Source organism: Gavia stellata, chromosome 30, assembly GCF_030936135.1.
Source record: "Gavia stellata isolate bGavSte3 chromosome 30, bGavSte3.hap2, whole genome shotgun sequence".
In the NCBI taxonomy this organism is placed as follows: domain Eukaryota; kingdom Metazoa; phylum Chordata; class Aves; order Gaviiformes; family Gaviidae; genus Gavia; species Gavia stellata.
This window is the reverse complement of record NC_082623.1, coordinates 7,369,119-7,393,724: the sequence shown is the minus strand read 5'-3', so window position 1 is coordinate 7,393,724 and position 24,606 is coordinate 7,369,119. Positions and strand designations below refer to the sequence as shown.

The following is a 24,606-nucleotide window of genomic DNA, read 5'->3' as shown; positions in this document are numbered from 1 at the left end:
CATAGCTTGTTGGCAAGCTATCATTTACTCTGCTGTGGCTAGACCGAGTCTAGCCTTTGTCTGGGATGGGACTTGGAGGTTCTAGCCTTTTATCCAGACACCTGGTTGAAGGAACAGGTCAACGGTCTTCAGTAACTTGTAAATACTTATTTCAGTTGATCTTAACAGGAACTACTTTGAAAGTAAACTACACCCATAGCTTGAATGAGGGCAGTTAGGAGAGCAAACATTGGAGTGTCGTGCTGTTACGGGGAGGAGTCTGGGGTCACACACTTCCCAGAAGGAAGAACCTGGGCAGCTCTGGGAAAACGAAGCCAAAATCTGGAGGCAAAGTTCACCTGCAAAGAAGAGCGGCGGCGGTGGTGTACCTGCCTGCTCTGCCGTGGGGAGACACGCTGAAATGGCAACCTTCGAGGAGCAGACAGAGCGTGTTGTGGAAGCCTTGTTCTCTGACCTCCTAGGTGAAGGCGAGAGTGACTGCCGGAGCCTGGAGACAGACTCGGGAGGTAGGGCCTGAGTCGGGGAAAAAAAGGTTTGTTTGCTGCAGGTGACAGAGGAGCATTTCGACTGAACACGTAAAGGAAGGAGGCTGTAGCTTGGCGTTGTGGGTTTCTAAAACGCAGGCTTGTGATGACTTCCAAACTATCTCTGTTTTGGGGAAAAGTTAGAGCAAGGTAAAGCTGTTTGAACCCCAGGCAGTCCACAGCCACAGTCTGCCTTGGCAGGGTCGGGCAATGGGGGCTGCGCAGGACGGCCACCCGCTTTCCACTCCTTGCGGCTGCGGGAGTGGGTGCTGGGGGTGTGCAGTGCCGCCAGGGAAGGTGCCGCCGGCTGCTGTGCCCTGCGTGGGTCCACGGGTCCTGAGTAACTTACTCTGAACCAACAGGGTGGGACAAGTTTTAACTGTCGTTATCAAAAAGAAAGCTCATATTGCTTATTGGATAAAAACAGTTGCTTTAATATGAAAGACCGAATGTGGTCTTTGCTTCACAAAGCTCCCAATATCATTTGGGCTACTTTGGTTTCCTGGGCAATGCTGCAAGAAACCCAGAACTTCGCCTGTGTTCATACTGCTTTTCCCATTATTTCCTCGGCAACAAACCAGTGAAAATGTCCCAAGAGATACTGGGATCTTGCTGACACTGGATAGCAAGCAAAGTCCATTTCTCAAAAGCTTCATGGAAGTTTGTCGTTCTGCCTAAAGAACAAGTCTCCGTTAGTGTATTGCTCGTCTCCCTCTCCTGGATTAGACACTTGTGCCTCTTCCTCCGCTGTCCTGAGCACTGTGAAACTGCCCCAGTCCCCCGGGAGACGGAGGCTTCTGCCCAGGGCTGCAGGTGCCGAGTGCTGGCACCTGAACCAGATGAGCTAAGCTGGAATTAGCGGCTGGATGAGGGAGGGGGTTGGATCAGGAAACGGCGTCTCCAGATAAAGTTGCCCACTGCTTTATGTCGAAAGATCCTGTTTTCAGTTCCTTGTGACTTTGTCAAATGTGGAAATGGTTTTGCTGAGAATTTCAGTGTCTGGTAGTTCCTTCTGGCTGAACCTTGTTTTGGTAATATTTAGAAAAAAAAAACAAAAACCCAAAATACTAATACCTAAATTGCCCAAAGACTGCATGCGATGATCTGCAGCCTCAAAATTCTGGGGGATGCAGGCAGGACTTTGTCGTCCGATTGATGCTGCCATGTCACTGCAGTCAGAAGAGAGACACGAGATGTTTTCTGAGTCCTCTGACCTTCCTTGCTTGCTTCTGGCAGCCTGGGAGGAAGGAGCTGCCGGAACCCAGAGGGCTAAAAGAGAGGCCTTAGGGATGCCCTTGGAGAAACAGGAGTGGGGATGAACTGAGACATGGGCACGAAGCAACTGAGGCAGGAGGAAAGAGGCTGGGAAAACCCATGGTACAAACCCCCTTGGTCCTTGTAAATCAATGAATACTTGAATGGCTCCGTGATATTTCTCAGGGACTTTGGTTTTGTGTTTCCCAACGTGCCTTGTCAGAGGTCCACCCTGCGTTAACCTCCTGAGTGTTTGAGGCAGTGACTGCCACAGCGCCTGTTGAAGGCAGCGTTTTGGATGCGGTAGGCAGCTAAAAAGGCTGGGCTGTCAGCGTGCGTTCTCTTCCTCCGCCTTTGATGCGTTATGCTGAAAGCCCTCACCCCGCTCTCTCTGCTCTAGCGCCTGGGCAGTCTGCAGGGGAGCCTCCACTCGGGTTTGACCCAGTCGTGGTTGCCAGTCGCCTGCGGCGGATGGGGGACCAGTGCAACATGGATTTTGAGAGGGTTTCCTCAGAGGCTCTTGCTGAAGTGCTCAAGGGAAAGGTAAAGAACGCCTTGTCCTGCCTAGCCTGGCCAGCTCCTTGTCTCTAGGCCAGCCTTGTGTCACCTTGGGTCAGAGAATAGCGAAGCCTGGGGAGCAGCATGGCTTACGCTGCAGGAGTCGGGGGGTCTGAAGGGAAGGGGCACGACACCCCGCAGCCTCCCATTATTTCTGTGTCGCGGGCGGCGTGCGAGCCGCCAGGAGAGAAGCCAGACAAAGCACTGTGGGAGCTGCCTTTTCTCCTCCTTTCTTCCAAAGGAGCTGCTTTTTATCTCCTGAGAAGCCCCGGAGCTGCCTGGGTCAGCCCGTCCTTGCAGGAGATGCTCGGCAGTCTGGAGCTGGTGGGGGCAGCTAGCGAGTAGAGGGGGAAAGGAGGAAGATGCTGGTGAGAGGGGCAGAGCGGGTGCTCCAGCCTGCTGCAGGTGATCGGGCTCCAGCCTGCCCTGCGGCCAGAGCTCTCATGCCAGCACGCTTCTGGTGCAGGTGCTGCAGGCAGTTCTAGCTTCAGGCTTGCTGCAGCTCTGGTGAGACTGCCAGCTGTCCTCCCCAGCCCTCCAGCCGCGCTTCCCACTGCTGCTGTTTGTGCAAGCTGCAGCAGAGAGCCCTGCCTTGAAAGTCCTGCGCCGCGCAGGTGTCACCAGGAAGCTGTGGGGTCACCTGCTCTATCGTGGGTAGAAGCAGCAAATGCAGGAATTTAACTGAACGTTGGATTTTGAGCCAAGACTTACTTATCGCACTGTCGTTTAAAAAGAAGCTCAAACTGCCCTCTCGACGCTTGCAGATGGAGGAGTTTGGGGCTGCCATTGACTCTCTCAGCAGGAGCTGGAGTGCCCAGAACCCCGAGCTGGTCTATGAGAGAGCTTTTCTCTCCGTTTCTGTGAAATTGCTAATGCATGTTGCTAAGAAAGTCCCAGCTATGATGCATCCCAACCAACTCATAGAAGTGATTAATGGAAATTCTCAAGTGAGAAGCTACATTGAGGCCTGCGGCGGATGGGTAAGGATGCAAAGGTGGCGGGGATGTTTGCCTGGATGTTTGCGGCTCTTCCTTTGTGTCTCTCACCTCTCCCACCTGCCTCGCTCGGCTCGTCACTGATGCCCAGCATGTCTCCCCAGACATGCACACCAGCCAACTCCGCGTATAGCTGTGGGAGCACGGCTTTGCTAAACACCTCCGTGAAGCCTTACTGAAGCCAGCACTGAACTTCCCATGTCCTTCTCTGTCTCAGGGTTTAATTCCCTATCTCAGTATCTCAGGAGCTCAGCTTGCTCCCTTAGATGAAAATCAAAATAACGAAGGATGGGTCATACTAAAAGCGCTGTCCTGCTCACGCAGCTTTACAGACCCCGCTTGGTGCATTGTACCAGGGGGAGGGATGAAATCGGTCCGGGACAGGGTCGCAGTGGGAGGTGGGTCACCCGTCCCTCCATCCCGCATCCTTCTCTTCCTGCCGGTTCCTTTAAACCTACCTTGAACTGTTTCTCTAAAACACATACCCATGGGGTTTTTTGTTTGTTTTCAGGAGAACTTGGACAATTGAGAGAAAGGGCTGTACTACTTTCCAGAAGGTGAGGCTGGGCTTTTCGTCGATTTAACTGGGAGAAATGCTGTATTTCTTCAGGAGACTGCAAGAAGAACTCTACACATAAGCAACATGTAAAAGATATTTTGTATCGCTAAAAACAAAAGTTAAGAAGTGTTTGCTGTTATTGTTTTTCTCCTTGTTTTTCTCTTAAATTTAGCCATAAAAGTGGGCTTCACTCTTATTCAAGGTTTCTAGGTTAACGCTTAGTGATGCAATGTTAATTTTCAGACTTGTCAGGTGAATATTTGTTTTAAAACAGGTTTCCATTAGTTATTCTAAAGATCTCTCTGTTCCTCTCAGGTGATTCAAAGGCTTATTTTTGAAAAATTAAAATTTGACATTATTTTAAACTGAGTGATGGCTCTTTCAGAGTGATTAGCAGTCCTTTGCCTTTTAGCAGCTGGATACAGGAATCTTGTAGCTGTTCTGTACCTGATCTGCGAGAAAACACAGAAGGGGAATACCTTTAATGACTATAGTTACAATCGGAAAGAGAAACAGACTTGGTACAGTCAGTCTGAATTCTTTGTGCAAAATATAAGATATTGGAAAGATCAAGGTTGTGACTCCCATGCCTTTTTGGGGGGTTTTGGGGGTGGTTGTTTTTAGTTTAGTTTCATTTAGTTTAGTTTTCCCCAGTTCTGCAAGTAGATAAAATGGATGGCCTTCCAGAACTTTGCTCTCTGCATCTCCTGCCCACTTCAGGATGACCTCCACTTTGTCCTGTGGGATTTTTCGAGTACCTGCAAGTGTTACTGAGAGTGAGTGAGGTGAATTAGGCTGGCATAACTAATTGGATTTCTATAGTCTACCAGCGTCAGATTTGACCCTCTCTTCTAGCCCAAGCTACCGACGTGGGGAATTGTGGCTGGAAGAGTTGACCTGGAGCACGTCGATAGGTTTTCTCTGTTTGGAAGCAGTTGTGCAGTTCAGGGGAGGAACATGTGCAAGCCAGGTTTAGGTGCTCGGCATCTGCCTGAAGTATTCTTTCAAGATATTTTGCAGTTAATGTGGAAAACAGGCTAAGTTGTAAGTGTGAAGGGGAACTGTGGATTTTGCATGCTGTTTTAGGGACTCTTCTAGCCGCAGACATTCCGAGCCTGAAGCCTTCCCCCCGGCCGCACGGCGGTGAAGCGCAGCCGCCCATGGGCACACGTGCTCAGCTGCTGCCCCCCGTGCTCGCCCCTCTGGACCATGTCCCGGCAGGGCCGTGCTGCTGGTGATGGCTGGACATGGTGCTTAAAGAAGTCAGATGTTGGGGCACTTGGCTCTGGTCTCCAGCATCTGACCACCCTCGTGGCACAGTGCACGGGGAAAGAGCCAGGTTCACTGGAGCCACGCGTGGCTGAGGGACCCGGGGCAGCTGGGCTCCTGCCACGAGGCTCCTGCCCAGCTCAGTGCTGCCTGCCCTTGCTGTGGGGCGCAAGCAAAGTGCTTGTGGTTTTAAAAGGAGGCGCTAGGGCCCCAGGTTGTGTGTTTTGTTTTGTTATTTGGCCACGATATCTTGTTACGTACTAATTTCCTTTAAGACTTGTGATGAAGTCAGTAAACCACAGCCTGCCGCGAGTGCTCTCCGGGCTGGTGCTTTCCATTGCGGCACGCACTTGACATGTCCGTTCCCAGGTTCAGCAGGCCAGTCACGCTTGGTCTCCAGCAACATGGACCAAAGGGAGATTCTGCTGCAAAACCTGGAAAGGGCCCAAGACAAGAAGCTCAACCGAGAAGAGTTTGTAGACGAGTTTTTGGTAAGTTCGCTTAAGGCACGGCTCTGTGTTTCAGCTGATTTTAAAGGGAACCGCTCAGTCACTTCTCCTCAAATGGGGATGTGATTTGCATGGGACAATATGATTTTCTATGAATTCTACAGCAGAAAGAGATGCAGGAGTTAACTGGGGTAAAAGGAATGTAAAGACGGAAGAGTAATTTAATAGTTTGCATTCAAAGTAAAACTGTTTGCTTTTTAAATAATTACCTGAGTGCTTCCTGTTTTCTACTTTGCGAATGCCCTTGTCAAGACGCAGTTTCACTTCGCCTGGTAATACGACTGGGGGTATAGTGAGGAATATGGGGCTACTGCCCCTTCTCCCCATTGCAATCTGTTATATCCCCGATACACGTGTTCCTGTCAGGGATCTCCGGTTGCTACTCGACACAGCTTTTCCTTTTTTCATTGCAACAGAAAGCCCCCACCCTGCCCCTGTACCACCTGCAGAGCAGGGAGCGGGTGTTGATAAATGCCCTGTGGACCCGAGACTGTTCCACCTCTCATCGACACTGGGCACCTTGGCCAAGGCGTGAGACGATGGCCATCTGTGCGGCTGGACGGGCCATTTCTCCAGCCTCCAGCGCTGCGCTAGGTTATGTGGGAGGGCTCGTGCATCCATTCACAATGAGTCCATGTGCTCTATGTCCAGCAATTCTTCTGGCCCCTCGTGGAAATTAATTTCTTGTTCCCTAAAGGCAAAACTAGCAAAAAATGCTGATGGCTCTCACCTTTCCCAGCGTTCCGCAGCATCTAGCTGGTTGAGAGCTGTGCAGTGCCCCGATCTGTGAGCTCTCTGGCATCTTTTTATTTGTTTGGGTGGCAGGGGTGAGTCTTAAATGGCAATCCGCTGTCTCACAGTTAGTGCTGATGGCTGGTGACTGCTGCTGATCAGTAGATAGGTAGAGGAAGGTTTCTCTGGCAAGCTGGGCTGCTCTGAGAAGCAAAGGCGTTGCCCAGCTTTAGCAGACATAGGGAAGGGTAAAACTGGTACATCTGTAAGATCTGAGATGTCTCAAACACCAGAATAACCACTGGCCTCGAGCTATCCCTCCGGATAGGGGTTGCATCAGGCAGTGGTCTCTGGGGAAGGTGCAGGGGTTACTTAGGAGTCCCCAGGAGATCCAGCCCTGCTTTGTCATACCAGTGAAGAATGGCACTTCAAACACTTGGGAAAAGCTTAGTGCTTAGTTTCCAGGTGTCTGGGTCAGAGGGAAGTGATTAATCTGAGCCTGCAGTGACAGTCTGTTGTTCCATGGAACAAAGTGCTGTCACAGGCTGCTGAATTTCCTCCTCTCGCTGCTGTGCTGGGGTTGTACTGTGCATGCGAGGCAGCAGGGCTGCAGAGCCTCAGTGCATGTGCTAGTTCTAGCAGCCAAACATACAGTTAATTTTCTGACCAAAACGGCAGGTAGAAGTGGTCGGGGCTGCGCTTCCTCTTGTACTGGGAAGAGATCTTCCCAGGACAGCCTGAGCTGTTGGCCACTTTTGCAAATGCAGAAGTCTTAACAGCCAATTGCGACGGCTTGCATTTCCAAACTTGGTAGAAACGTTCGATGCCATTTCTCCATCCTAATGTCTCTCTTTGTGTGAACACGCATTTGTACATGCCAATTGTGGCGGTGTTACTGTAAATGACAGGGCTTTTTGTTTGAGTCCCCTTGTTCGGTTTGTGCAGTCTCACAGCAAGAGTTTGACCCTTACTGCTCTCGCTTGCTCTCTCGTATGTAGGCATTTCCCAAGCAGTTTTACGGCAGTTTATGCAGGGACAGAAAAGGAAGGTGATTCAGAGCGTCAGCTATGAGAAGACTGGCTTCAGTACTAAGTGATGTCCCTTCCATGAAGGCTTACCCTGGAAGTTGGGGTTGCATTGGAAGGAGGCAGAGGGAGAATGCGACCAACACCAGAAGAGCTCAGGAGATTACAGGGATGTGTAGTCTACAAAAACCATCCTGCTCCCACAGCTTCTATCACACTGTGCGTGCCCCCCGTGTTCTTGATTAACAGAGACTGGACACGTGCACTGTCCTGGGCCTCCCGTACCTTCTTCCTGACTCATTCCATCCAGGTCAGCGAGATGTGACTCCTGTGGTATTGTGGCTGGAAAGCAGCAGAATTTAGGGTTTAAAAATTGCAGTTTAATGATAACAAACAGCAACTCTGACTTGGATCTGAATCTGTATTTCTGTGCACAGAAATACTGCGGAGATGAGATACTACCTTTTATCTGTGGAATTGCTATGGGGCTGCTTGGCTTGATCAAATATATACGAGCTACAAAGCCCTCCAGCTCCTGATGTGGCCTTTTGGCAAATGCCATCACTCTGTAGCTTTATGCAAGCAGGCCCTGAAGGGTGTCATGTCCTAGCGGGTGCTCGTCTAGAGCAGGCTGGAGTCAAGGGGAGTTTTGCAGCTCTCCCGCAGCTGCTAATACGTCAGGTCTGCAGCAAGGAAGGACAGGGGATGGGATTCTCGGAACTGGATGAGAGCTTTTGGGACAGCTGAAACACAGGCGCTTGTGAGCTCCCATGGGAAGGGTGAAGTGATTTATGGTGAGCACCCAAAAATCAGGGCCCTGAAACAGTCAGGACTCCTGTGATTCCTGCTCACGTGCTGTTGTGCCAGAGCTGCAGGCTCCGAGCCCTCGAGCGGGCTGGGGAGGGCTTTGCCGGTACCAGCAGGAAGGTCTGCCGCCTCCTCAGCACTAAACCCTTTGACCACGACGCTATTTTGGTTCGGTGACCCCGAGACTGGCAGGCTGATTTTCCCCATGCCGCGAGCGGCTAAGCCACCGTTCCCGCTCCCTGTTAGCAGCTGAGGCGGGTCACCGTGAGGAGTGCATGAGGCGTGAGAAACCCTCTCAGCTTACAGCTCAGGTGTGCCCGTGGGCCCTTCCCTTTGCTTTTCACCCCTGCACACCTTTCTTTCATAAAGGCACATGATACTGAGGATTCTCCTGTGTCAGCCTGATTCTCTGGACCCCTGCAGTGATGTCGAGGAGAAGGGCTGTGAAGGTACGGCTCCAGGGCGGTGGGAAAGGGAGCCTTACCTTTTGGAGTGTCAAACTGTAGAGACACTGACTACAGAAATGGTCTTTTGTTTTTAATCAAAAGCACCCCTTGGTGGCAAAAAAAATGGTTAGGAAGACAAAAAATTATGAAAGAAAAAATACAGCAAGAATGGTGCTTTTGAAGTTGATGGTAACGAACAGTGCGTGTTATTTAGAAGCTGATGTCAGTGAAATAAGATTCTATGCTTTGGCAGAAAAAAGATGCTTGAACTCTCCAGGAGTGCTGCAGCTTTATCCTGGAAATGAAAGAGACGAGAGATTCATACCCCTAAGGGTCTATCCTCGGACTCCTCCTTTCTCTTTCATCAGTGCGTGTAACTACTTTGCTCCGATTCCTTGTGCTCCTTTAGTGGCTTGAGCATTGCTGTTTGCAGCTACAGCTGGGAGAATCTTTACCAAAGTGAGAAAAATCAATTGATTTATCTGGCTCTTCTGATACCATTTGTTAAAGGTGGTTTAACATTGTTACTCCTCTTATCTGGGTGCCATTTATATGAGAATGATTTCCCTGTGTCTCACTTATTTGTGAGGGCGATGCTTTATGTGCTCTATAAATGCATCATTTCACTTCAGAAGACTACGTGCCCGAGCCTCGTGTGGGCACTGCCTCAGCACACACTTTCCATTCTTCAGAAGCCTGTGCTGGGGCTCTTAGGTGACTTCTGTCTCTATTCTTGCTCTGAGTACCTTGAGAAAAGCCACTCAGGAAAGCAGTAATGGTGCAGACCTTGCTTTGTGGTAGTGAACCTGATCCCTGCAGACCTTCACACGTACTCTCTAGTAGTGTGTTGTGTGTAGCACATCTGCTGTAATTTGTTCCATTCTTTTATCACAGAAGCTGAAAAGGCAGTCAACAAAGTACAGATCGGATAAAATCTACCCTACAGCAGCATCTGAGCAACCAGAGAACATCAAGAAGAACAGATACAAGGACATCTTACCCTGTAGGTTGGAAATGGCAAATGTTCCTATTCAGCCTTTTTTTTTGGTAGCTCGAGTCTGTTCTCTCCCTCCAGTATCTGCGTGCACAGTTGCTTGCATGTGAGCGCATCACTGCCTGTCAGTTGGCCTTGAGTTCTGCTGTTCAGATTTAAGGCTTTGACTGTTGCAGTGCATACTCTGGAAGACTTTGGCACGTATTTTCTACAGACAGAAGAACTTCTATTCAGTAGGAAACACATCCTCTAATGATTGTCCTTGCCAGCTTTCTGGGTAGCATTGCAACCACTTGTTTTCCAAGGCCTTGTAGAGAATGGCTTTGGACAAAGATGTGTCCATGACGGACAAAGCAGACTGCAGTTAAAAACTGTTGTGGCTTGTCCTGGCTTGGTGCAGTAGTCTCCAAAGAGGAGTTTGTCCTAGGATCAGAGCAGACTGTCCCTTTCATTCATTCTAGCTTGGAAAAAGGAAAAATCTAAACCCACAGACCTCATTTGAGCCTGTAAGATGGAGCGCGGGGTGATTTTAGGCTTGGCTTGCTCCATGGTCAGAGGAGACTGGTGTTGCACTGGGGTAGTGGCAACACTGCAGCTCTTGCCTAAGCCCTCACCACCACTCTGAAAGAGAGCTTGCCTACCTGCTGCCTGCATGTAGGCAATGGCAATTCTCTGCAGGGCTATTGGTAGGTGCAGGAGGAGGCATTAGCTGCTTGCATGGCACTCATCTGCTCGGGGATGAGCTCTCTGATCCATGTGCTCCTCCAAAGCACCTTGTGCTGCAGTCTGAGGAGCTTAACCACTATGAAAGGCAGACAGTAACTGCTGCTTCTTCTGCTTTTGTGCCTGCAGTTGACCATAGCAGAGTGGAGTTGTCCCTGATCACGTCAGATGCAGATTCTCATTACATCAATGCCAACTTCATCAAGGTATTGCTTCTTTCATGGTCTTTTGCCATGCAAAGGTGTTTGTAGCAGCTGTTAGTGCTGCCTGGTTGAGTTGTGCCAGGAGGAGCTGCTCCTGTGGCTCTGGTGAGCGAAAGGACTATGCAGTAGTTTCTGGGCTGTGCTCAAGGATAACTGACGTAAAGAAGATGTGTACAATCAGCGAGCCCTTCAAAAGCACCCCTTGCAGCACAGAGGCACCAGGCTACAGGGCAAGGGACGTGTGCTCGTGTTGGGGCGGGTGGTGGAACAGTTTGTGGCTCACAGCCCCGACTTCCTTGTTGGTGTTACTGCCTTTGGTGGGTGGCAGTGGTGCAAAATTGCCTGTGGCCAGAATCGCCTTGCCTGAAACCAGTGCACAGGCAGGAAGCCTTGCACTGCAGCACAGCTGAGAGCCACTGCAGTGGCGAGCAACAGGGCAGGTCAACGCAGGTTGGTTCTCCATCAGGAGCTCCATGTGTTTTGGAACTCTCCTGTGCTGACAACCCTTCTCTCATGGATGGATAGAAGGTTTGCTTTGTTCTCCACCATAGTGACAGAGGGCTCTGTGTAACCCATCTGCAGAAGAACAGACCTTCACAAGGGGATCATGGTTCGTTCTTTGGCCAACAGCCACAGATGTGCCAAGCTGCACGCTGCAGAGCTGCATCAGCTGTTGCAACATCACCCCCAAGCTCCCAAATGTACTGCAAGAGCTGATGGTCTCTGGCAGCAGATCTCACCTCAAGCCCAGCTCCCTGGCTTGGGTCTGCCTTTGGGACGTTTGCATACCATTGGTTTCTGGTTGCTTAATTTAATTTAGGTGCCTAAATTTTAACTATATAAAAGCCCTTGTAAGTCCTTAATGTGCTCATTGGATAGAAGTAAGATTCAGAAAGAGGGATGACTTTATTTCTGCTAGTGAACTATGCAAATACGTCTCCATGTCTGATTTGAATGCTGTTTTAGGGCGTCTATGGGCCAAGAGCATACATTGCAACGCAGGGTCCTCTCCCCGCTACTGTCATTGACTTTTGGAGGATGATTTGGGAGTATGAAATCCTGGTAAGGTGCAGATTTATATGCCTTTTTTTTTTTAAAAAAAGAAAAGTTGTCCGTGCAGCCAGCCAGAGGTCCTTTCTGACTAAGCAGACAGTGGGAGTGTCAGGGTTTTACTCCAGATGTTGTGTGTGTCCCACATCCTTCCCGTGAGCCTCCTGCACACTCGTGCTGAGACAGGGTTCTGCTCATGGCTGTCTCTGCATTCGGGCTCTGAGTGGGAAAGGTCCTCGTACCCTGGCTGTGGATAATGTCCGAGTTTGGTTTGCCTAGCAGTCTGGGACTCTGGGGAAGGCAGCCCGCAGAACCTCCTCATTGCTGATGAGAGCCCGCAAGTGATGAGTTTGATTTTGCTGCCTGGATAAGAAACTTGTGTTCAGACTTTTCTAATGGACCTTCTTTCTGCAGATTGTGGTCATGGCTTGTATGGAGTTTGAAATGGGAAAGGTGAGTAACGTGTTGCAGACGGCCTCTGCTGTGACAGTGCCAGGGCAGGGTGGAGAGATGCAGATTTTTATTAAATATCTCATTAGTGACAGCGAGCTTCTGTTTGATACGAGCTGTTTCCTGGGTCTTCAGCTGCAGATACTTAAACCGCCCGAGTAGTGTAGCTAGCCTCTTTGGAAGGGAAAAATCAGCAGTGATGGCTCCAGGGAAGGGGAGGCTGGAGCTGGCCAGCGGCAAGAGCCGGGCCTCCTCCCAGCACGAGTTTTGTCCGGCAGAGTGGGACGGGAGACAGTGCGGGTGGGCTGGTGGTGAATAACCAAACATGTCCTGCTTCTCGCAACAGAAGAAATGTGAGCGGTACTGGGCAGAGGTGGACGGCTCTCCCCTGCAGTGTGGTCCTTTCTCCGTTGCCTGTGTGAGTACAGCTGCCGTGAGCACCATGTCACATCACATGCGCTGGAAACTCGTGTCATCCGCAGAAAATGTGACTCTAAATTCTTGTTCTGCAGGAAGCTGAAGAGAAGAAAAATGAGTATGTGATTAGGACTTTAAAGGTGACCCTGAATGAGGTAAGTAGGAAAGGTCAAAGCAGGAAATACATCTTGGCTAGGTTAAATATTAAAATATGGCACACTTTGTGCAGAAAATTTTATGCAGCTCAGCCTGCTATTTTAGGTTTGACAGTAGCTGAAGGAATAAAGAAAGTAAAAAATTAATTAACTCAAACCTCAATTTCTGAAGCTGTTTGTCAGCTGTGACAAATCAGACACTGGGTAAGTGATGCCAACAGGTAACATCAAGAATGTCATGAAATAGCAATGCTTCTTTTGTAGCAAGGACAGCTGCAAACCGCACTTCTAACCTTTGCCTACCGATGCACGTGGGAGCTGGAGATGTCTGCAGCACATCAGCTTCCCCTTGCCATCCTGACATCCCAGTCTGCGCCCGTGGGAGCTGCGGCAGCACCCCCTCGGTGGCGCAGGCCGGCCCCGGACCCTGCCAGCGCTCTTCTCCTCTTGCAGGAAATCCGCACCGTCCGCCAGTTCCACTATAAAAACTGGCCGGACCATGACATCCCCTCGTCCATTGACCCCATCCTGGAGCTCATCGGCGAGATTCGCTGCTACCAGCCGGATGACAGCATCCCCATCTGCATCCACTGCAGGTGGGTGAGCCGGTCACCGGTGGGGAAGGGCTGCCGGCCCCCCGGCCCCGGTGCTTTTGCTTCCCCAGTGGCCACAGGGGGGTGGCAGCCGGTGCAAGCCTGCAACCAAGCTCCTCTTGTAGGAAGTCCTAAGGCAAAGGTGTCCTGTGCAGACAGCTAGCACGGCTGGGTGGCAGGAAAGGAGACGGGTAGCAGCAAGCCAGCAACAGCACGTGTAGTTAAGAGACCACCGACACTGGGCATGTCCACGTGTGGGCTGGTCACCACAGGAGGACTGAGGACTGCTCGCAGGAGCACGAGATGTGCCTTCCAGCCTGCAGCAGAGCTGTGGGCAGGTGGAGCCTTATGTGGGGCAGGTGAAGCTGCAGCAGGGCCGTCGTGGGGGTCTGCACCCTCCGCGACATGGGACGGGAGGGTCACAGGAGGCTGTGGCTCTTTTTCAAATATCCTTGTCAGAAAATACAGCATGCCCATCCTCTGAACTCTGCTAGCAACCCTGCTGTGACTGTCGTTGCAGTGCTGGCTGCGGGAGAACAGGAGTCATCTGTGCAATCGACTACACCCAGAAGCTGCTGAAGGACGGAGTGAGTACCAGCCCCGTCTGCGTCTTCGAACGGCGTCTGCGTGCAGCAGCACTGCATCTCTCCGTCTCTCCCTCGCCTTCTCCCTCCCCTTACTCTCCCCTTCACGCCGCTCTGCATGCAGTTGTATTTCAGATGACAGCCATGAATGGGAACTGCCACCAGCCTGACTGGAGAACGGTGGTGGCCAAACCACTGATACCCCATTTCCAGTTTGTGCCGCTTCTCTCTCTTTAGGCTCTGCATCATCCACGCACTGTCCATTGCCATTGCTCCCCCCCACCCCGATGCGAATAGCCCCCAATGCTTGTGCCAAAGGGGCAGAATCCTCCCTCCCGTTGCTCCCTCTGGCAGGACCTTCAGATCATGGAGCTTGGCTCTGCACTGGCCTTCGGTCTTCAATACGACTTTACTGTCTATATTGGTCTCTCCGCACTTAAGCATCAGAAATCCAGCGTTTCCAAACTAACACCTTGCTTTACTCTGACTCTTCAATAAAAATGTATGTGAAGTAAGCCCTGGCCTTGCGGCAGGTTGCTGGAACTTGGAGGAGTGGCTGCTTTCTGTACCGCAGCAACCCTGAACCCACTGACCTGGGAAATCAGCGTCTTGTCCTTCGTGCTATTCACAGCTGTTACCAATGCTGTTATAAAAAGGGTATTTTCTGTGGAGTGCAAGACAGGAGGGAGGAGGCAAGCTGGTTCTTAATAAAAAATAGGACTTTAAGCAGGTCCTTTGTTAAAATTCTTGTAACAGCAGGCCTGAATTTCGGACACTGCTCTAAACTGCGTCATGACTTGGAAGCTGCTTGGAATTAGACCTGTCTCTAATTTTTTGTCTTTTCTCTTTCTTTCAAGATTGTTCCAGTGAACTTCAGTATTTTCAGTCTGATCCAGGAAATGCGCACGCAAAGGCCTTCCATCGTGCAGACCAAGGTACGTTCAGGAAATTTCGCCAGCTGATATACTCTCCATACTGGGACCTCAGCTTTTCCCTGGGAGGGTTCGCAGTACGGAAACACAGAACAGTTGTGCTGCTGGGAACTGGGGCCTGTGGATGTTCTGTAAGGTCCCTTTTCTGAACAGAAGAATGATTTTGCAGAAACTAATTTGGTAGCTGACCATTTCCTTATAGACAGCTGGAATAGCTTAGTGCTTGCAGTCTGATTTATCGAACACTTAATGTCGTGAAACAAGGGACTGTCCAGGAAACAAAGTGGGAACTCTTCTCAGCTGAGACAGACCGAAGAGGAAGCTCAAGGCATAACAGCAGTGTTTGTGCACCCAAAAAAGACCCAAATGCTTCAGTCTGAACCCTTTGGAAGTTGTGGCTTCTACCTCTTCTGAGAATTTACCCTGCCAATGGACCTGAAAGCGGCAGCATCTCTCAGGGGCTGCTGCTTGATTTGGGCAACAGGTGACCATTTACAAGTACTGCAGGTGCTGGCTCTCACGTCTGTTTTATTTGTCTGGAACGCAGGAGCAGTATGAGCTGGTTTATGATGTGGTGATTGAGCTCTTCAAAAGGCAGATTAAAGCACTCGATGCCCAGGAAGATTCTGCTGCTTCACAGGTAAAAGTCCCCAGGATAAGCACACTGCCTCTTGCAGCCCCGGGCATGCCAGCTCTAACCTAGAATCCTACTGCAGAGGTCTCTGCAGACCTGGAATGAATCGACGTGTTTTCTGCTACCCTTTATGCCCAAGCTGAGCCTCTTTTCAAGTTAACCCATAAGAATCCCGCTGTTTCCCTGGACGTGCAATGCTTATCATGGGATTTGGCCCCAAGCGAGAGCTAAATTTTCTTCCGTCTCAAAACCATTTCCTATATACTTTTATAATTGTTTAATGTAAAGAGTGAATAGAAAAGCACCAACTTTCTACAGCAGTGTCTGATTTCCACGAAGACGTGCCAGTGAAATTTGTCTTCATGGAGTGCTTGCAAGCAACGGAGTGACTTTCAGTCTAGGTTGGGAAGCTTGGTTGCACAAGGCAGTATGGCTAAAAGCGTTAGTCTGCAGCATGGTGGTATTCTAGTGAGGTCATTAGCATCACAGCCTCTCTGTGGGAGGCAGTAGGCTAAAATAGCTTGTGAAAAAATGTGTCAAAGTCTTTCAAATCTGATACACCTCCGAGGAAAAACAATGTGGTCTTGGTACAAAGTTGCGTATAAACAGGAACATCCAAAACATCCATGGTTAAGTTTTTCTTTGGTCTTGCTGTTCTTCTGTGACTGCTGGCATGACCCTTACCTTGCCCGTGTAGCTGTTTGCAATCTGGCTGAAGTAAATGCATTACCATTCTTAGGCAAAGGCTGAAAGGTTACAGTTAGCTTATTTTGTCTGAAGCTTTTGTCTAAAGAAGTGGGAACAGGATCCTGCGAGGGGACTTGCGCCTCAGTTTTGCCATAGGATTTGCAGGATGTTCCTAGCCAGAGCTGAGCGAGAAAAGAGCTGGAAAGAGCCTCTTTCTATGTGTCGTGGACAGTCTGTAAGCAAAGGAGATGCAAGACTAGGTGGACACAAAATGCAGAAAACGGTTCAAGTCCGGATGTGGTTTTGTAGCTCCTGGCCAAACCTCTCGCCCGCCTAAACCTCACTGCCCTCTGAAAGCACTTTGCAGAGCATGGGGGATGGTCGTGCGCTGAGTGTCACAGATGAAACCAGGCTGAATGCCTGCGTGGGGACCTGAAGGCAGAGTTGGCTGCGCAGGCTGTTTTGCAGGTGTTTGGAACAGCTGGGTGGTTGTACGGCTCGCTGTACTCTCATTCCAAAAAGGTGCTGACAGGAATTGCTGTTCAGGAGGTTCTGTCCTCAGTTTTCAGCTCCAACTTGGTGTTTTCAAGTTGGTGTTTGCCACTTCCAAACTGCATTAGTAATTAAAACTAGTTGGCACAAATTCCAACTCCTGAAATAGCGTGCTTGTGTTCTTTGCATTCTTCCTCCTCACTCTCTTGTAACCTTTTCTTTCACTAGGTACAAACAAGGCATCCTGTAGCCAAGCCACTTCTGACTCCAGTGGAAGATATTTACTCGCTGAGATTACTAAACTGGTAAGGTCACAGCACAGGTATCCCCTGGGTTAGCATTTTCAGTAGCCCATACAATTTCAGGAAGATGCATTTTTTTATGTGTGCTTTGTGACACAGTTCTGTTTGAATATTGCATTTCAGTTGTCAGCAGGATCTGCAGCCTCCCTTGAGTTCCCACTTTGACTCTCACGTTTGTTCCTAACATGCTCTTCTCACTGATGTGTCTCTGAGACTGAGTCTCCGCCGCTTCCCTGCATGCCGTTACCTGTCCCCCTCTTTTGCCCTTGGGTCTGTTTCATGTTGTGCTTACACAGTGTTTCACACACGAACTGAAAACACCTCACAGGGCGGTATAAAAAAGGGTTCATGCACGTAGAGACACCCCAGCGCTGGTTCATCTCGGCCCTCCGCCTGGAGCTGTGCACCCTGCAGGGCGCTCCCGGCTGGTCCCATCTTCTGCCTGCGCGTGCCACTCCAGTGCTCTTGCTGTAGGAACAGCAAGCCCGAGGAGTCTAGCTTCCCGACATGGGCAGCTTCAGAGGGTGGCGGGATCTTTCTGCAGGCATGTTTTGGTTTGCAGTGTCTGCTTTCTGTAAATAATTTTGCTTTTTGGCATAGCCTGCACTGAGGGTGTCGTTTACCTGCATAAAGGGGCCTCCTCTATTCACCATTTAACGGGGCACCAGGGTGCACAGTCCTTCCCTGTGCTCCTTGCTTGAGGCTGAACCGGGCTCTACGTTCCTGGATCTGCTCTTAGGACCGATGTTGTGGGGCCGTGTTGGTAGGCTACCAGAGATTTCTGAGTACCAGATTGCTTTGACTTCACCTCACGGTGCTTTATTTCAGCTCAGAGCAAGAGGAACAGCATGTGCATCAACATCTTCCTCCGCTGGTACAAAGCAAAGCATCCCCAACATCATTGTCTGCCACGGGAGTACATGACAGCTCTGGATGTGGGGTCCCTCCCATCAGACAGGCCATCTCCTTTGGCACTTTGAACTTCATCAACGGCAGGAAGGCAGCTACCGCTGAGAAGCGGGGCGCTGGGGACGCTCTTCAGAAACACCGCAGTTTGGAGTTCAACAGCATCCCTCCTGAGCAGCTGCTTCTGAACACGGAACCGAAGGGAGCAGGCAGGAGCCGGCCTCGTGGCAGAGCACCTCTGACACGGACTGCATCGACCCCTTTTGTGCTGGCGCAGCGGGGAGAAGGCTGGGAATGGGATGGAGGGGGTGCAAAGCCTGTTTTGAGTTCACAGTTGCCAAACGCCTGTTACCCAAGCTTGCAGGTGAAGAAGCAGGACGGATTTTCCCCTGTTGAGCTGAACCACTCGCGCCGAGACGTGGATGGCCCCCCAGGCTGCAGGAACCGTGGGCAATGTCCTTACCCCTACTTCTGCTCAGCAGAAGACCCCTACTTCTCTTCACTGTCTCCAGATGACCCCCTGTCCCCCGTGTTTGCCGAGTGCTTTGCGGAGGGGCAGGATGCACTTCTCCCTTCTAGCGCTGTGGGTGCCCCGCTGCAGCCTGCCGTGGCCAGCTCCCCACCACCCAGGCCTGTGCCCCACCACGCTCCCCTGCTGAACGACGAGAGGATATCCTCCCCGAGTAAGTGGTGCAGCACGGCCGCAAGCTGGGCTTGGTCGCTCGGGATTGTGGCGTGCTGGAGGGAGTGGCTAGTGTTGTCTTTTGGCGTCCAGGCAGGGCTGTAGCTGCTCCTTGGGACTGCGTTCCTGCAGGAGTTGAGGGAGCAACTGGTTTCATCCTCACACTCGTTTCATCCTGCCGTAAATTTTTCCCGTAAAAATAAACAACATTTTTAGAACAGCGTGATTTTGGGGTTCACGTTACACAGCTGCTCTGGACTACTGTCCCACCGCCGTATGGCTCTCACAAGAAGGCAGGGATGGGTGCTGACCAATTCTTATAACAGGGTGCTCCAAGAGGCACTCAGAAAGCTCCCAGAAATGGTTTTCTCTTAGGATCTAGTTTCCAGGTCAAAAACCACTCCTTTCTGCAGAGTGTCGTGCAGGGGGACACTGACATCCCGCTGAGACTGAGAGAACCAGGACTTCAGCATTAGTGTTTTGCCCAGATCTGTAGCCTTACAACCATCACCCACCATACGAAGAAGGTAGAATTATTCCTTGGTCTGGTCAGTCCTGGCCCAGTCGGACATTTCCTGTTGTCCGCAGCTTTGGCATTTGCTCAGGTCTGTCCTGTTCAGGCCCTTCAGCATTCAGTGTCACAAAAGTGTGCTCGTTATCTAGATGCTAGAGACCCTCAGAAAGTTACGGTAGTTGCCGCACAAGCCAAGCAGCAATGGTACTGCCAGCTGTGAGCTTGGCGGTGTGCTGGGCACACACTTGCCGTTTTCCCCGGTGCAATGGGAATTCTGCTGCCGGCACTGCTGGAAGTCTGCTCTTGGGGCCAGGGAGCTAGCAGCAGGTGAACTGGTGCTGAGGACTATTTGGATTTTTAACTACAGTTTAGAGGTGTTTAACAATCATCTCTGGTGCGCGGCTGGGCGGAGCGGTCAGCTCTCAGAGTCTACAAAGGTCTGTAGCTCTCCTGCTGTGTCGTGCCATTCAGGTAATCTGTCCATGTCTCCCCAATTAGCCACCCTGCCACAGCCAGATGATGATGATCCTCCGCCGCTGCCCGAGCGAACCCCCGAGTCCTTTATTGTGGCCAGTGAATCTGGTGAGTGCGTTTACCAAAGCAGGGGCTGAGAAGTGCTCTGAGGGCTCTCCCCAAGCTTGTGCGGTACCGTAGCATCCAGCAGTCCCTTTGCTGTGGCTGCCTGGGACGAGAAATGACCTGAGAAATGACCTCTCTTGTGTTCAATCGTTTCTAGGACAATTTCCTCTGGCCACTTCTGAATTTCAGCTTCCAGCCAGAAATACAGATATCGGAACCTCCTTGGAGTGGAGTGGTGAGTCTCACTCAGAGGTGTTTAATGACTCAGTGAGACTGAGACCATGTAAGGTAAGTAAGTGGCTTTTTATCTCTTTTCCAGCACTATCGCTATGCCAATTGCCTTATCATGTTTTCTTCTGTGAGAAAGACCCTAGTTTTGGCACTGTGTACCTCCCATAAACTATTTCAGGGTTCGGGACTGGGAGGAAGATGTGATCTCAGTCAGGCTCCTCCTTACCAACATCTCCTTTGCTCCAAATGTTATTTTTTGGCATCTTAAGTCCCATACCAAGGTAGTAAAACTATTGTCCCTCTTTTAGAGAAGGATAATGAAGACAGGGAGTTAGTGGTCCGCTGAGGTTCATACTGCCCTGTGGAACAGGCAGGAGCTGAACAAAATTTAGGCATCTCTTCATCACCCCATAGTTGAACTATAGCTTTGTAAAGTGGAACAATATAAGGCGTAAGTCTATCTTCCATCACGAGCATGGAGGCGTGTGTGGGAGGATGTTTGCATGTAACATGATTTCCTCATCTTCTCTGGCTTGCTTGTGTGCAAGAGAATGACATTTGGTTGTGGGAATTTCAAATACCTTCCTTGTTTTTTGTTTCCAGAGTGTGAAGCTTCGGAGCCCACAAACAGGTATAAGTTTAATGCCGGGATAAACTATCTTTGGAAATAAGGTCTGCTTTTTACTGAAGCTGCTTTACCATTTTTAGTAAATGTCTTTAGGGTCTGTGCTCAGTCCAACGGAAATTTTGTGTTGCTAAATAGTTCTGCAATCAAATAGTTCTAAACAGAATTATACAGTTCTGCAACCAAATGAACTGGTAGTTTTGTATTTCCTAATCAGCTCCCGCCTCACCCTGTACATGGTGATGTTCCCTGCAGCCTCCTCAGGCTAAGGACTGTCACATCTTTTGCTATATTTTGTGTGTTTCCTTTGAGACGTTTGACATATGCCGATTAGAGTGCTGGGGACCTCTCAGTGAACCGATATATAGATATAGATATAGATATATATTTAAAGCTAGGTAACCAACTCTTTTATCTTTGCTTTCTTAGAGACAACCCGGGATCGCTCTAACTCTCCTCCCCCGCTTCCTGAAAGAACTCCGGAGTCATTTGTTCTTGCTGATGCAGCAAGTAAGCGATGAGTTTTTTTCTCGGCATGTAACTGAGGTTTTATACTTAGACCTAAACCTGTAGATAGCTGAGGAGATCGTGGCCCGCTTGTTCAAAGCATTACCCATGGCAGTGCTTCAGGACGTAACTGCAGGCGAGTTCAGCAGATATAAAGAAAGTAAACGCAACTAGGGAACCTGCTGGAAGTTTCTAGAACTGCTGCATTAGAGGAAATGAAAAGCAACAACAAAGCACTTAGAAAAAAGCAGGCGGATTCTTGCATGACCACCGAAAATGTTCTGATGTGTGTTCCCAGGTCTCCAGCCTGCTGCAAGAAATTCTGCGACAAGTCTTCTGGGCTTGGAGAGCAACGCTTCCGAAACATCGTCCAAAGAGCCTATGAAATGCTTCAGGAGAAGCAAGGTAAAAGAAACAAGACAAACCAGAAGCTATTGAAAATGGAGGGGGTGAGAAATGCTGTTGAAAATGGAGGGGGTGAAGAAAGCATTCTAGCTACAGCTATTGCTAGTTTCTCACTGCTAACCTTGTGAAAATTGCCTGCTTTGAGACCACTCATATTTAGGGCAAGGAAACAAGACTAATAAAAATACTCTGTTGTAGCACTGCAAACAAAACCACTGTCTGCGCTAGGAGCAGAGTAACACAGCCGTACTCATGTGAATCGTTATGCCTCGGCACCTCGTCCACCTGAAGTGCCAGCTCCTCTTGGACAAAGTTGCTCGAGTGGAGTCTGAATTCCTGTGTAGGACAGACTCCGCTCATCACCAGTCCCCTCTTGTTGTGGCCCTAGTTAATTATCCTCATGAGCAACTGTACTTTGGGATGTTACAGTTGAGCAGAAAAGCATTTGAGGAAAACAGCAAGAATAATAAAAACTGGAGGCATTTGGGTTCGCTAGAAAAAAGCCAGAGACAAAATGAATGGCAGAAATCTGCATTTCAGTCTCAGCTGCTAGGCACGATACTTCTGAGATGTGGTACATGCATATTTACCAGTGAATTCCCTTTATCATAGTAGCTGATCTACTGCTTGCTACATTTTTTGCCAACAAGCCTTCTTTTTCTCTTTTTCTTCTACAGAGCTTGAAAATACTGAAAAATGTGAGAAAGAGTAAGTCTTCCAGGCTAATGTGCATCTTCCTGATGGCTTTAAGCAAGTATATAAAGAAATACGTGGGACTGAATTTTCAAGAACCTGAACTTGTCAAATATGCCTACTTTGGAGTAGGACATAGAGAGCTGCGCTGGCTAGCTGAATACCATCTCATATGGATAGCAACAGTCATTTTAGGAGTATCATGCGGATGCTGTGGTGCCCTTGTAATGCCGTTTGGGTACCTTGGGGACAGCTCCAGTGTACCCAAATGACCAAATTCTTCAGGTCATTCAAACCAGCGTTGTGGGACAAATACTCTAAAAATGGGGGACAGGGGTGCTGTGGGGAATGCGAGCCCCACCCTGGATTCTGCCCAGTCTATCTGGAGCATAAATAAGGAGCTTCTCATTAAGTTTCCTTTGATCTAAAATTAAAATGCTCATCTTGAAAATAGGACTGCTAAAAACTGTTTAAAGCATTTCTGAGCAAATATTTTCTGAGTGGATTGTGCTGCATTAGTACACTCACTCCCTGCTATGAGCAAATAATGTTGTTAAAACCATGTGGCATTCAAGCTCTGCTAATGTGGAAAGTACTTAACTTTGTCTTGTGCTGAAATAGCATCCATGCCTAGTGTTACCGTGCGTGTGGCAGTACGAGTTTTCCCGCAGGTGTGTCCGAGTCCGGCTCTTCAGGGAATTACCATAGTGACTAACTGCTTCAGTCTAATTTTTTATTTCTAGGCATCTGTAGTCCATCTTCACTGACAAAACCATCAGATTCTGCCCCCTCAAACCATTCGAGGTCTTTCCTTAACTTTGGTATGTTTTTCTCTTTGTGTTTTGGTATAGGAAGCACTGTTTTTTTAAAGTCTAAATACAGGTAGCAGGCTGAATGCGAACAAATAACAAACATTACAAATAATGCTCATTATTTTTTACACATTTAAAACTTTATTCACAAACTGTTTAAAGAACAGGTAAGGACAGAAAACTCAAACCCTGAAACCTACTCTGACAAATGTTTATCAGTGTGTGAAGAGTCTGAAGCTTGTATTTGGCTTTCCTGTATCTGAAAGCCTTTATGTGGCAACAGAGACAGCAGAAGACAAAGACAAAGCTGTAGCACTGCCACTAGGCTGCTGCCTTATGTTGTGTAATATGGCAGAGGAGAAATACCATGTTTTCCATTTTAAATTCTTCTACTAGAGAGGAGTCATTTATTAGATTACACATAAAATCTAGTTGTCTTGATATTTGTGCTATAATGACAGTATTTGTCAGACACAGACTGTTTTTGTACCAGTTGACTTACAACTATAGGATGTTGCTTTAAGTCTACCGTATCTTACAGTTTGGTAAAGAACTGAAATTGCAAGTATTTTCAAGTACCGTATTATCTTAAGGAATTACATAATCAACATCTGTAACATACAGAATTTGTTGCATTTTAAAAAATAATTTCTTCCTAGGCTTTGCAAATCGATTTTCAAAACCTAAAGGACCAAGAAATCCACCACCAGCATGGAATATTTAGGTAAGTTTTACAGATTTGGCGTTAACAGATTTGTGAAGTCCTCCTGATGTGCCTTGAGTGCTCATCCCAGTGAGATTTCCATCCAAATAAATACATCAAAAGCTGCTGCATTGTATTTGCAGCTCAGGCACTACTTGCACATTCTTCATCAGCTAAAGTTTTAAAGTAAAGGATATAGAAGTACCAGCAGCTAAGCACTTTCAGTTAATTTACAACAGGATGGAAACTAAAACCAGGAACAGATATTTTATCCTAAGGAGGGGTACATTTTTCTTGTGTTTTGGAACGTAGTCACTTTGAAAGGATGGATTTGAGCTGTCTGAAATAAAGCAGTGAAAACTGGTGACAGGATCCAGCGAAGACTACTGGCTGATATGGAAGGCCAATGGAGTGGACCAAAGCAGAACAAGACTCTGGATTGTGCAGACACAGCATCTGTGTAACTTCACTCACATGTGCAGGTCTACCGCAATCAAAGACCCACACTTCCTTAAATGTTTATGTTACTTGGACTAAAAGAGAATTAGCATCTCAGATTTTACAAATAATTTTTCTTTAAGATTTTTTTTTCATCTGAGCAAATCAGATAATTTGTCTAGGTTTTTGGTCAGTAAGACTAAGATGCTGATTGATCATATAGAAACTAAACTAGTGAACAGAGTGCCTGACCCAACTGCCCTCGCTACCTGAAAAAGAAAACAAACCAAACCACCACCACAGCAAGCAAAGTATCACTGTATTTTTAAAGCAATGCTGGTTTTAAGGATTTGTGACTCTCCAGCACAAACTTTCAGATGGGTATCTTGGAAGATGAGATTTCTAGACAGATTCCTCACCAGATGCCACTGCTTATTTACATCCTCAGTGGGAAGGGATAAGGATGTTGAAAACTTCTTTATATGATTATTTTTCTGTAGAGAGAGAAAAAAAAAAGCGGGATTTGGGGAATTTGGTCGGGAGAGGATCTACTGACCACTACTGGCATAGAGAACTCAAGCTGGGTTAAAGCTGCTTTTGCTGGAGCGATGGCTAAT

At 48.8% G+C, this 24,606-nt stretch overlaps 2 protein-coding genes across 2 annotated transcripts; both read left to right on the top strand.

Moving 5' to 3' along the window:
* Window positions 1-400: 400 nt before the first annotated feature.
* On the top strand, window positions 401-3,860 carry BCL2L15 (BCL2 like 15). The gene is made up of 4 exons (XM_059831044.1): window positions 401-506; window positions 2,179-2,321; window positions 3,101-3,316; window positions 3,843-3,860. The coding sequence occupies exons 1-4, from the start codon at window positions 401-403 to the stop codon at window positions 3,858-3,860; spliced, it is 483 nt and encodes a 160-aa protein (XP_059687027.1).
* Window positions 3,861-5,563: 1,703 nt separating this feature from the next.
* PTPN22 (protein tyrosine phosphatase non-receptor type 22) lies at window positions 5,564-23,572 on the top strand. The gene is made up of 21 exons (XM_059831289.1): window positions 5,564-5,650; window positions 9,573-9,681; window positions 10,525-10,601; window positions 11,565-11,660; window positions 12,063-12,101; window positions 12,445-12,516; window positions 12,611-12,670; window positions 13,124-13,266; window positions 13,784-13,850; window positions 14,705-14,782; window positions 15,327-15,419; window positions 16,821-16,897; window positions 17,723-18,483; window positions 19,495-19,578; window positions 19,733-19,863; window positions 20,410-20,437; window positions 20,861-20,941; window positions 21,237-21,343; window positions 22,021-22,051; window positions 22,780-22,857; window positions 23,508-23,572. Exons 1-21 carry the CDS (start codon window positions 5,564-5,566, stop codon window positions 23,570-23,572), a joined length of 2,364 nt encoding a protein of 787 aa, XP_059687272.1.
* The last annotated feature ends 1,034 nt before the right edge of the window (window positions 23,573-24,606 follow it).

Bases quoted from the DNA above. Each gene is read 5' to 3' on its own strand.
- PTPN22 (XM_059831289.1), top strand. From the start codon at position 5,564: ATGGACCAAAGGGAGATTCTGCTGCAAAACCTGGAAAGGGCCCAAGAC. The intron at 11,661-12,062 runs GTAAGGTGCAGA...TTCTTTCTGCAG, and splicing joins TTTGGGAGTATGAAATCCTG to ATTGTGGTCATGGCTTGTAT. The intron at 22,052-22,779 runs GTAAGTCTTCCA...TTTTATTTCTAG, and splicing joins ACTGAAAAATGTGAGAAAGA to GCATCTGTAGTCCATCTTCA.
- BCL2L15 (XM_059831044.1), top strand. From the start codon at position 401: ATGGCAACCTTCGAGGAGCAGACAGAGCGTGTTGTGGAAGCCTTGTTC. The intron at 507-2,178 runs GTAGGGCCTGAG...TCTCTGCTCTAG, and splicing joins CCTGGAGACAGACTCGGGAG to CGCCTGGGCAGTCTGCAGGG. The intron at 2,322-3,100 runs GTAAAGAACGCC...CGACGCTTGCAG, and splicing joins CTGAAGTGCTCAAGGGAAAG to ATGGAGGAGTTTGGGGCTGC.